Source organism: Rhinolophus hipposideros, assembly GCF_964194185.1.
Source record: "Rhinolophus hipposideros genome assembly, chromosome: 17".
Taxonomy (NCBI): domain Eukaryota; kingdom Metazoa; phylum Chordata; class Mammalia; order Chiroptera; family Rhinolophidae; genus Rhinolophus; species Rhinolophus hipposideros.
The window spans coordinates 38,116,603-38,130,610 of record NC_138063.1 but is presented as its reverse complement, the minus strand read 5'-3'; the positions used below and the strand labels follow the sequence as shown (position 1 = coordinate 38,130,610).

General features: G+C 41.0%; 1 protein-coding gene across 3 annotated transcripts in view; it reads right to left on the bottom strand.

Annotated features, from left to right (window-relative positions):
- The window catches only part of KCTD1 (potassium channel tetramerization domain containing 1), a 174,116-nt gene that overhangs the window by 37,802 nt on the left and 122,306 nt on the right, over positions 1–14,008 (bottom strand). For all 3 annotated transcript variants that reach the window (XM_081078324.1, XM_081078325.1, XM_081078323.1), the window contains exon 2: positions 7,718–7,896. In XM_081078324.1, coding sequence (XP_080934450.1) covers positions 7,718–7,896 — 179 coding nt within the window. The remainder of the gene's footprint in view (positions 1–7,717; positions 7,897–14,008) is intronic.

Here is a 14,008-nt window from a genome sequence, read left to right as displayed (position 1 = left end):
TAGGTGAAGGCCATTTTGAGAATACAGTGGCTTGAAATACCTGCCCTCTTGGCTAAAGACCACCTTGAGAACATAGTTCCAGAAGGTGGTAAGATAGACTACGCGGCTGAATATGGGAAGCATTAAAACATCCCATGGCCAGGCCCCGCCTTAGACCAATAAAGTTGGAATCTTTGTGGGTAGGGCCAGGCTTTTTTTCCTAAAGAGTTCCAGTGGATTCTAACATGCCCCTGGGGTTGGGAAGCAGGCTATAAAAGAGGGAAAAACAAAGTGCCTGGAGTCAGAGTAGGAGTTGGAATCACGGTGGTTTGCAGAATAAGACTGAACAAGGTTGCTTAACCTGTGTTCTCATTTGTAAATGGGGATAAAGAACAGCCCCTACCTATGACGTTACTACAGCACATTAAATGAGATAACATGTAGGAACCCAGCCCAGGCTTTACACTTAACTTTCTATTTTGAATAGTTCTACTCAGATATTTACCCTTCATGGTGTTGAGGCTCTGGCCTCTATCTACAATATTTTACCCACTAATTAATTCGCATATTAAGCAAACTTTTGAATGTTCTCTCTGTGGCAGGTACGATACTAGGTACCAAGGACACAAGGATGAAAATGAACTGAGAAAGAGCTCTCCAGGGAGAGGGTTTCTTTCTAAGCTGAGATCGAGTTCTTGGTAAGTGAGAAGTTAATAAAAATGAAGAACATGTCCCACAGTCCTTCTCTGATTTGTTTTCATGCAAGATACCCAGTGTTGTTCCCATGGTCTCTGCTCTGCCACCCCTCACCTTCTTCCTGCTCTAACCTAGTAGTGGGCTAAGGGATCAACCAGCCTGGTTATTACTGGCCTCCAAGGGGCTTCTGCCCACATTTATTTCAACATCTTTTAACTCTCTTTTGGTCAAAACCAAATATAACTTTAGTGACTAACAAATGCAAAATTAAAGAAAATATACCAGAAACAGTACTGTGGTTAACATACTAGTGAGGTGATCTGAAGATGATTTGACCTCGAGCTGTTCCACATCCATGGAAAGTTCACTATGGATTTCCCTCCCACTGTAATGCAGGGTGAATATATATGAATAGATTCACATATATTAGCCAAACATCAGGTAACAGGAGGTGAATAACAAAACAGGTATTGATGATAGATTAGGGGTGACTTGTGACAAAAATCTGTTTCTAAATCTACACTAAAATGTAAACTTGATTTTGTTTTGAAAATTCAGATGAGCAAATAAAGATGTTCCCTGAAAAAAAATAAAACAAAATATAGGAATAAAATTATCTTTAGGCTGACAAGAAGGGGCAAACTACATCCCAAAGTGGGCCTGTTTATTCTGTTATTTTTTTCTTACTTCTTACTTCACTTGGTACTAACTCATATACTGAGTTCATTGATTGTTTACTTGTTGATGATCTGTCCTCCCCCTCCCCCACATATATGGCCTGGCTGATGGGGAGCACAGAATCAATCTGTTGAATGAATGAAAAAACATGCCAGGGAAAAACTAAAGGCAACGGCATACGGCTGCATTTTTCTTTGAATCATCCTCTAAGACAAGACTTTATGAGTTAGATTACTTGAAAAGCCAGGTTTATTTTCTCCCCAACTGGCAAAGGAAGTTTGCTGAATTCTCTTGTAACTCAGTGTAAGTTACCGAAGGACTGGTTTTTCAGAACTAAACAGAAAATCCAGTTTCATCATTTAAAAAAAAACACACACTTCTCTTGAAGTTGGTTTCATTTACTCTTTGTATAACTGAGGAACAATTTTAGGAAAGCCATATTGGAAGATGAACAGACCAGAAGAGGAAAATTTCCCCTATTACCCAAGAGAAACTTTCCATGTTTCGTTTGCGAGGCGCTTTTCCTCCTTTAAATCTCTCCATAAACGAATTTTCTTATTTTTAAGATCAACTGATCTTAATAATCAAAACTGTTTCCGTTAAGTAGACTGTGCTCATTTTACGCATTTCCAGAAGCGCTTTTCACAGCAGCAGGAATATGCCTTCTTTATCCACTTGTGCTGAAACGATGGATTTCAGGTTGACTTCTACTTGTCTAAAAACCCCAATAACCTATTCCATGACTTTTTAACTTGATATAGACATTGAATTATAAATCATGCTGATCTAAGGAACAGGTTATAATGAAAAGATTTCTGTCAGTGCCATGCAATCATTCTGAAAGAAAGCTCGGGGAACTGTTTGGCAAATAGGATGCATTTCTTTTTTGGCATTTTTGTTGAGATCCTGAAACATGGGCCTGTGTGATGACGCTGCTGAGCTATATGTCCAGGGATGGTAGTGTTACTTACATCTGTGAAGTCATAAAGTCCCACATGGAATCCTCAACCCTAACACAGGATTACAGAAAGCTCCCTAGGTCAGCATATGACAATCACGTGGAAATCCAAATGTTAGAATTCAGTGGTCATGAGAGTGTTTGTACCAATCCCTTAATGTTGCTCTCATCCAACTTTCCTTTCAACGTAGCTCCACATAAACCATTCCTTAATGGCTGACACATCTGAGAGTGAAGCAAGCCAGAAGCCGGATCTCTGCTGGCAAAGCATCTCCATCCTCAAGCTCCAAATACACACAACCCCTTGGGTGGCCATGGGTGTGGACTGTAAGGCTGAAAGCCCGGTCTCTTGAATTTTGCAATTACCTACATATGCCAGTGTGCTTAGTAACTCTGCTACTATTTAGGAGAGACCAATTTAGCATAATCTACTTATGTGGGAGTTAACTCATGTACTGGGTTTAAAATATACAAAAGCTCTGTCAAGCTGTCAGATTGAATGGCTCAGGGGATTGTAACATGAGATCTTGTCTTTCACCTCTAGGTCTCTGGCTGGCAGTCAGCTCTTTCAGCCAAGACCCCTGCCTTATTACCACCCCATAGGTTTGGTTAATTAGCAGTATCAGCCCACTTTCTGGCTTTAAAAAAATCCACATCTGAATAACCATCAATACAGCTGCTATTAATATTGTTTTTGTTTGAGGTGACAATAAAGGATAAAATAGACCTAACTTTGCATTCAGGCTGTCTTCTTTTAAAGTAATCATACAGCATTTCTTTAATATCACACACATGTGCCTCAGAGGACATTTCAGAATGTCAACAGATTTTAAGAAGACCATGTAATTTGGTACCAATCTTAATTACTTACGACAAATTATTCAGATACCTAGGTTGTTTGTTATCAATGATACGAAGAATGATGCCTTGGATTTCTGAATCAGATATATCAGATCTGTCCTTAAAATTTGCAGGGCCCAGGGCAAGTGTACAAGTGAGGCCCACCTCCTTCCCATATGTCTAGATATTTACAACGTATAAATCAAGCTAACAAACTGTTAAATAAAATACATTCCATCTTCTTTGTATATCCATTTAAAATCTTTTCATGATGGTGATATATTTTTCTTGACTTTTTTTGTTTTATTTATTTAATGTAAAATTATTGCAGATCTGAATGGGTTTTTTTCTTGGCAATTGCAATTCAAAACAGCATCCAGAACTGGAGACTCATAGGCTCCTCTAAAAGGGAACAGTGTTTATCACTGAGGTGGTGTGGATCAGCCTCTGTCTCATAAACACATCCAAAGAGCTGTTTTGTATCTTACACAAAACATTGGTAAAAACAGAGCACATCACTGATGTATGCAAAACCTCAGTTAATTTCAAAACATCAGTCCCTTTAGTGAAAAAAAAAAACAAAAACCACCTGATGTGTGATTAACTTTGTGAGATGTAAAATTAACTTGCTTATTGAATCCCTACTCAGGGCTTACAAGCCAACAAAGACAATTTTTAAAAAGCACATGGTTACACATACAGTGGAACCAGGTAACACTGGTAATCAAAGAAATGAAGACCAACGGTATTTTCTTTTGACAGAAGGGTCATTATGATATAGAAGAAATATTCATGAGGAAGAGCCTTCTATTTGCTTGACAGGACCATACATTTTAGTGTTGTTCAAAGCCAGTTGGTGAAAATCAGGATCTCTTAGGAAAATCGCAGAGATTCCTATTTTATTTGTCTGGGGCAGGGCCTTGGATGGCCTTTTAATGCTTCCCAGGTGCGTCTAATGTTTAGCCATGAGGTCCACTGTACCACTTTCTGGGGAAGATGTTCTAAAGGTGGTCTTTAGCCAAGGGGGCAGCGCATAGAGACAGAATAAAAAGTCACCTATAGTATTTCAAAACGGAGTCAAAGCCCTTTGCAGGACCTTTGAAATTGTAGAAAGCCATTACATCTTTTAAGACCACTTGTTATAAAGAAATGATACTACAAATCTGCCCTTGAAATCCTAGAAAACCAAACCGAGAAAAAGCCCTCTTCCCCTCTGGGCTACACCAAGGAAAAGGCAGGGGAGAGAGGAACCATGTGCTCTTTGGGGGGTGGGGTAAGGCAGGGTCCCATAGGGTGAAAAGGGTTCAATGTACCCTAGAATCTAGAGAATTCGAATTGGAGTTATTTGTAATTCTATGTTCATGGGCATTGTAACATCCTAGGATTTATCCCAAAAAGATTGATGATATGCAATAGATTTGCTCAGAAGTTAGAGGAAGCACCTGACATCTATGGGAAAAGCATGAAGACCTATTTCTTCCTGGTATGTTTGACTACTAATATTTGCATATGGATCCCATTAAATTGATTGTTGCTTGGAAATGAACATTTAATTACTTACCAAAAACAAAAATCAAAATACCAAGAGGGAGTAAAGCAACACACAGTGGTCAATTAAATATCTACACCTGTGTCATCTGCTCTAAGTGTAAGCAACAGAAACAAAAGTTACTTTACAATGCTTGTTTCGAAGAGTCTTGGCATATGTTTCAAAAGATCTCCTAATGATAAAGATGATCTGGGAATGCTCTGCAGTGCTGTGACAGGTGGGGGCATTTAGACAAAGGGCCAGAGGTGCAGGCGAAGAGTCCCTTGGCCTGTAGTAATTCAGGCAGAATCCAGAAGTGAGGCTGTTTCCATAGTCTGGGAAGCAAAGGAATGAAATATATCTGGAATTTGGAGGCAGTTTGAAAAAAAAGCAACTGCTGGGTTTGGCAGAAGATTAAGTACAAAGGTAATATTATGTGTTGGGCGCAGGGCCATGGCGGACTTTTCGTAATCACATTTAATCCTCCCAATAACCTTGCAAGAAGATATATTTGTGTCAACTTTACAAGAGAGAAGACAGGCACTCAGAAATTGGACCTATCCCTGGACAAACAACTATCAGATAAATGGCAGCATCAACATTCAAACCCGGCACTAATGAACCGCCAATTATGTTTGATGTAGCTCCCATTGTACTGTGGCCTGTTGGTGACAAGAAAGCATAGGGAAAAGGAAGATAAACAATTTTATTTTTTCTCATTAAGTTGGCGAAGGGGATATTAAATTTATGATGATATACGCATCAGGTTGGGGGAGGAATAGGCTCATTCTCTTTAAAAATCAGTGTATACTTCAGGACTGTCCAACAGAAATAAAAGGAAGACACATATGTCATTTTGTGTTTTCTAGTAGCCACATTAAACAAGTAAAAATAAACAGGTGAAATTAATTTTAATGACATTTTATTTAACTCAATATATTATCATTCCAACATGAAATCAATATAAAAAAATATCGAGAGTTCACATTTTTTTTTGTACTAAGTCTTTAAAATCTAGTGTATATTTCACACTTAGAGGACATTTCCGTTTGGACCAGCCAGATGTGCAGTGCTCATTAGCTCACCTGACTAGTTAGTGGCTGTCATGAGACAGTGCAGGTACCAAGAGTACTGAGATGCATGGAATGTGATGCATGTCCCGAGGTGGGGCTAGTGAGGGTCACAAAGTAGTCTCTTAGAAATACCCATGGAGAGGTGGCCAGAGGAAGACTCTCCCAATGAGACACTAGTCAAGGACTTTAATAATGTGAAGCACCAGAATGATTAAAGTGACAAATAATTTGAGAGAGAGGAACTGAATAAACGGAGTCTCTGACACTACCTTCTACCACTGCCAATGGGCAAAGTGATACCAGGGAGATTCCCCACAGCCAAAAACCCCGTACGTAGGGCCTCAGGCAGTGGGAAGAGACCTACCTAGCTACAATGAACTCTAGAAGGAAACCTGCTGCTTACGTCACATGCAAATGGTGTCGTTATTAACTTCCCTCCTGTATGTATCAAAGTTTTAACATCAGATAGAAGCAAAAGGTCATCAGACCAGACCAGGGAATGTTGTTACAGATGAAGATTTACTTTTCGACTCTTATATATGTTTTCTGACTTGCTGCCTAGAATTAAGTGTTCACCTGAAGAGGCACAGTGATTTTCTATTATTGCTGCTGCTATTAGCAGAAGGTTAGAAGAAATGGAAACAGACATTTAAAAAAAAGAACACTACTTATATAATGATATTCTTGCAAATTTTAGCTATCATGTAACATGATTTTGTAGCACCTACTACAATGCACTTAGGGAAGGTGGGGACTTTATAATACTAATAAGTGACTGATATGATCATTTCATTTAAAAATACATAGTTACTTTGGATAACTGATTAGATATCTATTTTTAAAAAATCATTTCATTTTGACTGTAGAATCTGGAAATCGAGAGGGAAAATATTTCATCTTTCTTCTTCTCAACCTTTACATTCTCTCATAAAATATCAGGTAGTGGAATGAGATTAACCAAACCAAAACAAAAATCCAATCTTCATGCAGTTATTAAGGTGACAGTGATTTTTATGTTAGTGCTATCTACTTAGGCTGCAAGCTATCTGTCACTTCCTAAGAGGGTCCTGAAAATGCAATTGGTGCCCTTCTGAAGGCCAAGCAGTGCGCTTCCATTTCATATGAACAGAAACAAGTACAGAAACACACTTTTTCCTGACATCAGGCCATGTGAGTTCATGCCTCCTACCCTATCCACCAGCAGAGCTGGTGAAGATAAATTCCCCTATAGGATCTGGGCATGGCCTCCAAATCTAAGCAGAACCAGGCGGGTTGTCCTGGGGTGCAAAGTAAATTGTTTCCTTGGAACTCCTTTAGAAATGAGTGTGTGGGGGCATGGGAGAGAGTATTGCATAAGCATGGTGTATACTGTCTATTTGTAAACCAATCACCATCTTCATACAGTTTCTATGCTTACTTACCTGCCTTGAACTCTCGTGAGTTCCACTGCCCTTCATTTTTTTTTTTTTTTAAACAAGACTATCTTGGCTTCCTGAACTTTTGAATACTGTTTTAAATATATTGTCTCACTGGTAAGTCTCTCTTACTTTTCTTTTTCTCTCTAGTTCACGAGATGGTAGGCCAAGTTGTCTGTAAAATTCTAAGAACTGATAAGAAAGTACGTTTTAGAAGAAGAGGACAGAAAAAAGGTACGGGGTAGAAATCACTGTCCTTTACGTACTACACTGAAAACATGTGAAGATCTTTGCAGAGTGAAATATCCCAGAACTCCATTCTTACGTGACATTTTTACGTGTACTTGACTAAGCTATGAGTCAAGCCCTGACTCGTAGAAGATTTACAGCATGTCCAGGAGCAGCCCTGGTAGCAGGGTGGCCCGCACGGTGCTTTTATGTCCTAAGCCCGGCCCTGGTGAGGCCAGGCTGCTATGCTGGTCAAAAGGAAAACAGTTAGATCATCAAATACATGCACTCCTGAGCGTGACATTTCTGTTTTTTGGATTACCTTGATTCAGGGTATTTGGTGAGGGTGGCCAGGCTGCTGGTGTACATGTGGCCGCCCACATCGATGTGGACGGGCGCATTGGATTTTGTGAGTTGTGCTGGAGTAGGAATGCCTTGGTTGTTCAGTGGAGATGCAGGAGATCTAGTGATCAGAGGTCTTGACATATTGGGCCGACTGTCCTACAGAGAGACAAGCAAGTTAGACATGTTTTCTTTTTTCAGTGGAGAGAAAGGAAACACATACATCATCAAGAATAAGCCAGTGACTAAAGCTGATATTCATTTGGCAATAAAATCTAGAAAATCAGCAAGCTCTCACTTTTATTATAATGAATGTTAGAAAACCAAATTCTGTAACAAAGAGAAGGAAAACTTCTCATGCTCAGAATCAAGAAGCTGGACTAGTGTTCATTTCAAATCATCCTGAGTCCTATGGTGAGTTTTACTAATGGATTCTCACACTTAACAACTGGCAAATGGCATGTAGAGAAGTACCATTCATTCCAAATGAAAAGGTAATCAACACTTAAAGCACATTTAAATAAAACACGTACGCTTTATCCTTCTCTTTGAAAACTTCCTTATTGCTATGCAGTTGGAATACAGACTTTTCAACCCTCGTGTTCTACAAAATGTTTTCCTCGTTTTCTATTTTTCAAATCAGGAAAAAGTGGGCATGACTGGTCTAGCCATCAGCTCACACACTTAAAGCAGGCTTGTAAATAGATACCACAAGTTTCTAAGTCAAAAAATTAAAAAACAAAATCTATCCACACTCTACCCATTAGTTCCCTGTTTCTCTTCCTGAAAGACTGTGGGCCTCGGGACGCTTTCAAAAGAGTATATAGTAGGACCGGCCCGGTGGCTCAGGTGGTTAGAGCTCCATGCTCCTAACTCCGAAGGCTGCTGGTTCGATTCCCACATGGGCCAGTGGGCTCTCAACCACAAGGTTGCTGGTACAACTCCTCTAGTCCCTCAAGGAATGGTGGGCTCCACCCCCTGCAACTAAAATTGAACATGGCACCTTGAGCTGAGCTGCCTCCTGGATGGCTCAGTTGGTTGGAGCGCATCTTCTCAACCATAAGGTTGCCAGTTCAATTCCTCAAGTCCCACAAGGGATGGTGGGCAGTGCCCCCTGCAACTAAGATTGAACACGGCACCTTGAGCTGAGCTGCTGCTGAGCTTCTAGATGGTTCAGTTGGTTGGAGAGCATCCTCTCAATTACAAGGTTGCCAGTTCAATGCCTCGACTCTCGCAAGGGATGGTGGGCTGTCCCCCTGCAACTAGAAATGGCAACTGGACCTGGCGCTGAGCTGCGCCCTCCACAACTAAGACTGAAAGGACAACAACTTGACTTGGAAAAAAGGCCTGGAAGTGCACACTGTTCCCCAATAAAGTCCTGTTCCCCTTCCCCAATAAAATAAAATAAAAAAGAGTGTATAGTAGTCCCCCCTTATTCACGGTTTTACTTTCCGAGGTTCCAATTATCCACAGTCAACTGCAATTTGAAAATATTACATGGAAAATTCCAGAAATAAAGTTCATAAGTTTTAAACTGTGTGCCATTCTGAGTGGCGTGATGAAATCTCCTGCCATCCTGCTCTGTAGTACATGGGACGTGAATCATCCCTTTGTCCAGGGTATCCAGGCTCTAGATGTTCCCCACCCTTAGTCCCTTTATCAGATGGTCTGTTATCAGATCGAGTTATGCAGCATGGCCATACGAGTTCAAGTAATCCTCTTGTACTTAACAATGGCCCCAAAGCACGAGAGTAGTTTAAACCTTATCATAGGTACGTGTGTATAGGAAAAACACCAGTACATACAAGGTTTGGTACTATCTGAGTTTTAGGTGTCCTGCAGGTAAGTTTGTACCCTCTAGTGATGAGTATGTGCTTATGAACCCCGAGCAAGCTGCTCTTCTGTATGCTGGACTTCTTGAAGAAACCAAGTTTCCAAGTGGAGCTGAGGCAGATGTCAAGGTACAGTGTTTCGTTCCACAGGCAAAGGTACAATGTGAGCCAACGGCAGGAGGAGGAGATCACACGGTGGCAGCAAGAACATGTGAAAGAAACCATACTCTTGAGAAAATGAAATATCACATCCTTCCCATGGACATAATATAAATATTTCAAATACTATCCAAACATGGTTGGCTGCTTCGAGAGCCCAAACCACAGACAAGCCAGGTCAGGTCTCCGGCACTCAGTGAAGGCGTCAAATATTTAGAATCCACAATTGAGGAATAAGCTAAAATAGCCTTTATGACTGAATTCTGAACACCACAAATATACTCTCAGATTTATAATTTAGCCAGAGATTGTTTTCAAACATGCAAACAATGTGTGCCAAAGCCAGTGATGAGGCATAATAAAGGGATTTTGAAAAATGCCTTTGATGGAGATTACAAAGGGGAAGTCATCTAATTTTTGTGCATAAAACCCAGCACGATAAAATATAAATCTGCAAAACATCATAGATTTTATGATCTGAAACAGCTTTAGGAGTTACCTGGGGTACAACTGTTAGACTACTTAGCATTAACCACATGTCCAGGCAAGACGGTGAATGCTACCCGGGCTTTCTGAAACCCTGCATCTACTGTGAATGGAGTGGTGTCTGGGTCTTTCCACAAAACTCTGACCATCTGTGTTGTGCTTTTCTCCATGCTGAATTAAACAGAGCCCAGAAGCAGTCACAGAAAACGAGTTAAGATTTTATTTCTTCAACTGAGTGGTGGGTTCATGGGTGTTCATTATATTATTCTTTATATGTTCCTGTATATTTTAAACAATGGAAAATAGATATTGAAAAGCACAAAAGGATATTTGTAACATAGAAAAACGAAGTCAAAGAGGTACTGGGTTGAGGGAAAGAACTGAAAAACAAAGACACCGTTGGTGGGAAATATAAAACAGTTAAGGGTCAGAAATGTTAAAAGTTGCATTTTACAATCTGGATGACAGAAAACACCTATTTCCTTTGAAAAGGCAATCATATAACGTCTATTTTTAAGAGATACATACGACCTGACTTCCTTTTAGAAAATGATTTCCTGGCTAAAGACACACCCCCCACACACTTCACCCTTCGTTATAGTTCAGCCCATCATAGCACTGCAGGGTCTGTACTAGTTTTTCAATTGGACGCATTCTATAGCCTGCCTGAGGGCGCTCGGGCGAAAACGAACAGATTTGTGGGGTTAATAGTGTAGTTAGACTGTGACCTCATCCAGCACAGCTCTAACACTGCAAGGTCTATCTAGCAGAAAAAGCATAACCGATCAGTTGAAGGATTCCAGATTTGTCAGAATATACACCATTTACGTTGTAAATCATACATGTATGGATATTGTTAAATTTAAAATCAAACCAGTGTTTCTTCAGCTGGGGTGTGGGGATTAATCCTTAAGGGCAAGGAGGGAGTTTCATGATGGCTGGGCTTGGGCTGACTCTAGTAGGACTGTGAAGTGTTAGAAATGGTCTCTGGTGAGCCTTCCCAGCTCTTCTTCTCCTAGTCTCTCTCTTTCCATCCTGGTCTGTCTGCGTCCCCTAGTTAAGATCACTTCTAAGGCATTAACTGGTATTACCTAACAGAGTCAAGGGTTTCCCAATCAGCATTTTCTGTATTGGTGGGCGCTGAAAGCACTTTTAAAATCCACAGGCTGGGGTTGGGGAGGCTATTTGGGGCTGGAAGGTCTTGGTGCTTAGAGCAGCCACCTCAGGAGTTACTGCATCTACTCTAGATGCCTCGCTGAGCACACTTCTGGAACCCGCTTCCCTCACCTGTGACAGGAGCTGACACTTTCTTCATCTGGGCACTGAGGTCCCAGATGGGATGCCTGTTCCTGCAGTAGTCATGTCCCTACCAGCCGGAGGATGAGACTAACACTCAGAATGGCTGACTGAGCATTGCAGAGAACCTGGGCTCTCATTGACGTTGAGACACCGAGACAAGGGACTCGGAGCCTCCTAGTCTAGATTTCCTGTTGCTTGGGCAAAAACGTTTATTTTTAAAGTGAATTTGAGTTAGGATTCCTGTTACCTATTCTGAAAGAATACCCTGCCTTTCCATGGCTGCCTTTCTGTGAGGTCATTTGGCTTGGGGAGACCTGGCCCGTGGTGCCAAGGACAGCTGCCTGGTGATAGATGCAGCAGAATTTTCTATCATATTATCGCCATTCTTTAATTCTACTTTCCCATCTGTCCTTCCCTAGAATCACTCACCCCTTAGCATCTCAGTTTGCCTATGTCTTTCAGTATTACTTCTCACTAAATGAAAACCACGAACTTGAACCAGGAAGGGTGTGCAAATGTCTTAGATGTGCCATCCTCACTACGGAGGAAACAGCTCAGAGCACTGATGTATACTCTGAAAGGTGTCCAGACAGAAAGTCGTCTCTAATAAACCCCTTTCTGGAACAGACTCCTCACTCAGGTGGGAGGAACTCTGCCTTAACACTAAACTACGGGGTTATTGCCCCTTCCTTCTGCAGCCCTTGGTTCCTTCCTTCCCCATTATTTACGAACAGCTCCTAAGTGCCAGGCACTGTACCACGGAGCGGACATACAACAGCGAGCGTGACAGACGGCTCCTTGGCCTTATCAGGCTTGCTGTTCAGTGCGAGAAAGAAGCCAGAAAACAAGCAACTACTAAGAGGCCGAGGAAGGCCAGGTTACTATGGTAGCTTAATTGAGAAAACACGTAACCCAGGCTGGAGGTCAGGGCATGGAGCAGAGTGGGGAAGCTTTCCTGGAGACAGTCTGAGCTGAGATCTGATGGATGAGAAGTCCGCACACAATGGGAAGCTGGAAGGAGAATTCCAAGCAGTCTTGCCAAGGCCCCAAAGTGAAAGAGCATGTGGAACATTCTAGAAATTAAAAGTTCAGCAGATTGTTTAAGAATGCTCCCACTTATTTTTTTCCCAAGGTGGGGAGGGGAGGCTAATGCAGGGAACAGAAGCTTATAACATCATCATCTGAGAACCACAGAATTGCAGTTGATCTTTGAACAACATGGGTTTGAACTACACAGTTCCACTTATATGCAGATTTTTTTCAATAAATACCTGCACTGTGTTCAATCTGTGGCTGGGAGTCCGCAGATGCAGAGGACCAACTGAATGCACTGATGTACGCCATTTTATATAGGGGACGTGAGCATTCTCAAACTTTAGTATCTGTGGGGGATCCTGGAACCAACCCCCTATGGATACTGAGGGACAACTTACGCTTTGGGGGGGGTCAAAAGTTATACTAGTGTTTTTGACAGTGCAGGGGTCAATGCCCTTAACCCCTACCTTATTCAAGTCTCATCTGTAAATGATAATTTACAATGAAAAAATAAAACACACCATAACATCCTTATGTCTGGAAAAGAGGAAGAAAAAGAGGAAGAGTGCTAACAGCCACCTTCCTAAACAGCACTGTCCAAGAGAACTTTCTGCAATAATGACAAAAACCTTCTATATGTGCGCCATTCAGTATGGGAACCATGAGCTATATGTGGCTCTCCGAGTATTTGAAGTATGGCTAGTGAAAAGTGAGGAACTGAATTTTTAATTTAATTAATTTAAATTTGAATTTCGGTAGCCACATGTGGCTAGTGGCTATCATACTGGACAGTACGGTAAACTCTGCTTGAATTTTTGTTAATACATGGAAACCCAAATCATGACAAATATGAACTGATCACTCATGGGGAAATGGAGAGGCAGGGGTGTTTTCGAACTGAATACAAATGGTTCACGACCCCACAACACATGCATTTCCCTCTTCCCTTCCAACACTATTTCTCCTTCTTTACTGATTTTATGAAAATAAAAGAAATTAACAGCCACACAGTGAGGAAAAAGAATGTTGCACACACAACATCTATGGGTCTCACAGAGAGAGAGGACAAGACACCAGACACAAAAGCACATTCTGTAGGATTCCATTCACACCAAGTTACAGCCAGCAAAATGAATCTGATCAGAACGCGGGCCACCGGTGGTGGGGTAAGGAGCCTTCTGGAGAGCCAGAAAAGTGCTAAATCTTGATCTGGGTGGTTACATAGTTGTATCCACATGGACACCTAAGATGGATTTACCTCTTGTCTAAGTTCTACTGAAAAAGAAAATAAACCAAAAATAATCCTGGAAAAAAAAACTCCTCCAACAAAACATTTTACTGTTAAGATACTCATTTAAATTTGTGTGAAACGTTGACTTTTTTTAAAAGCCAAAAAGATGTTTATTATTTCCTCTCATAGGAGTCACCAAATGTGATTAAAATACTCTTGACATGAAACA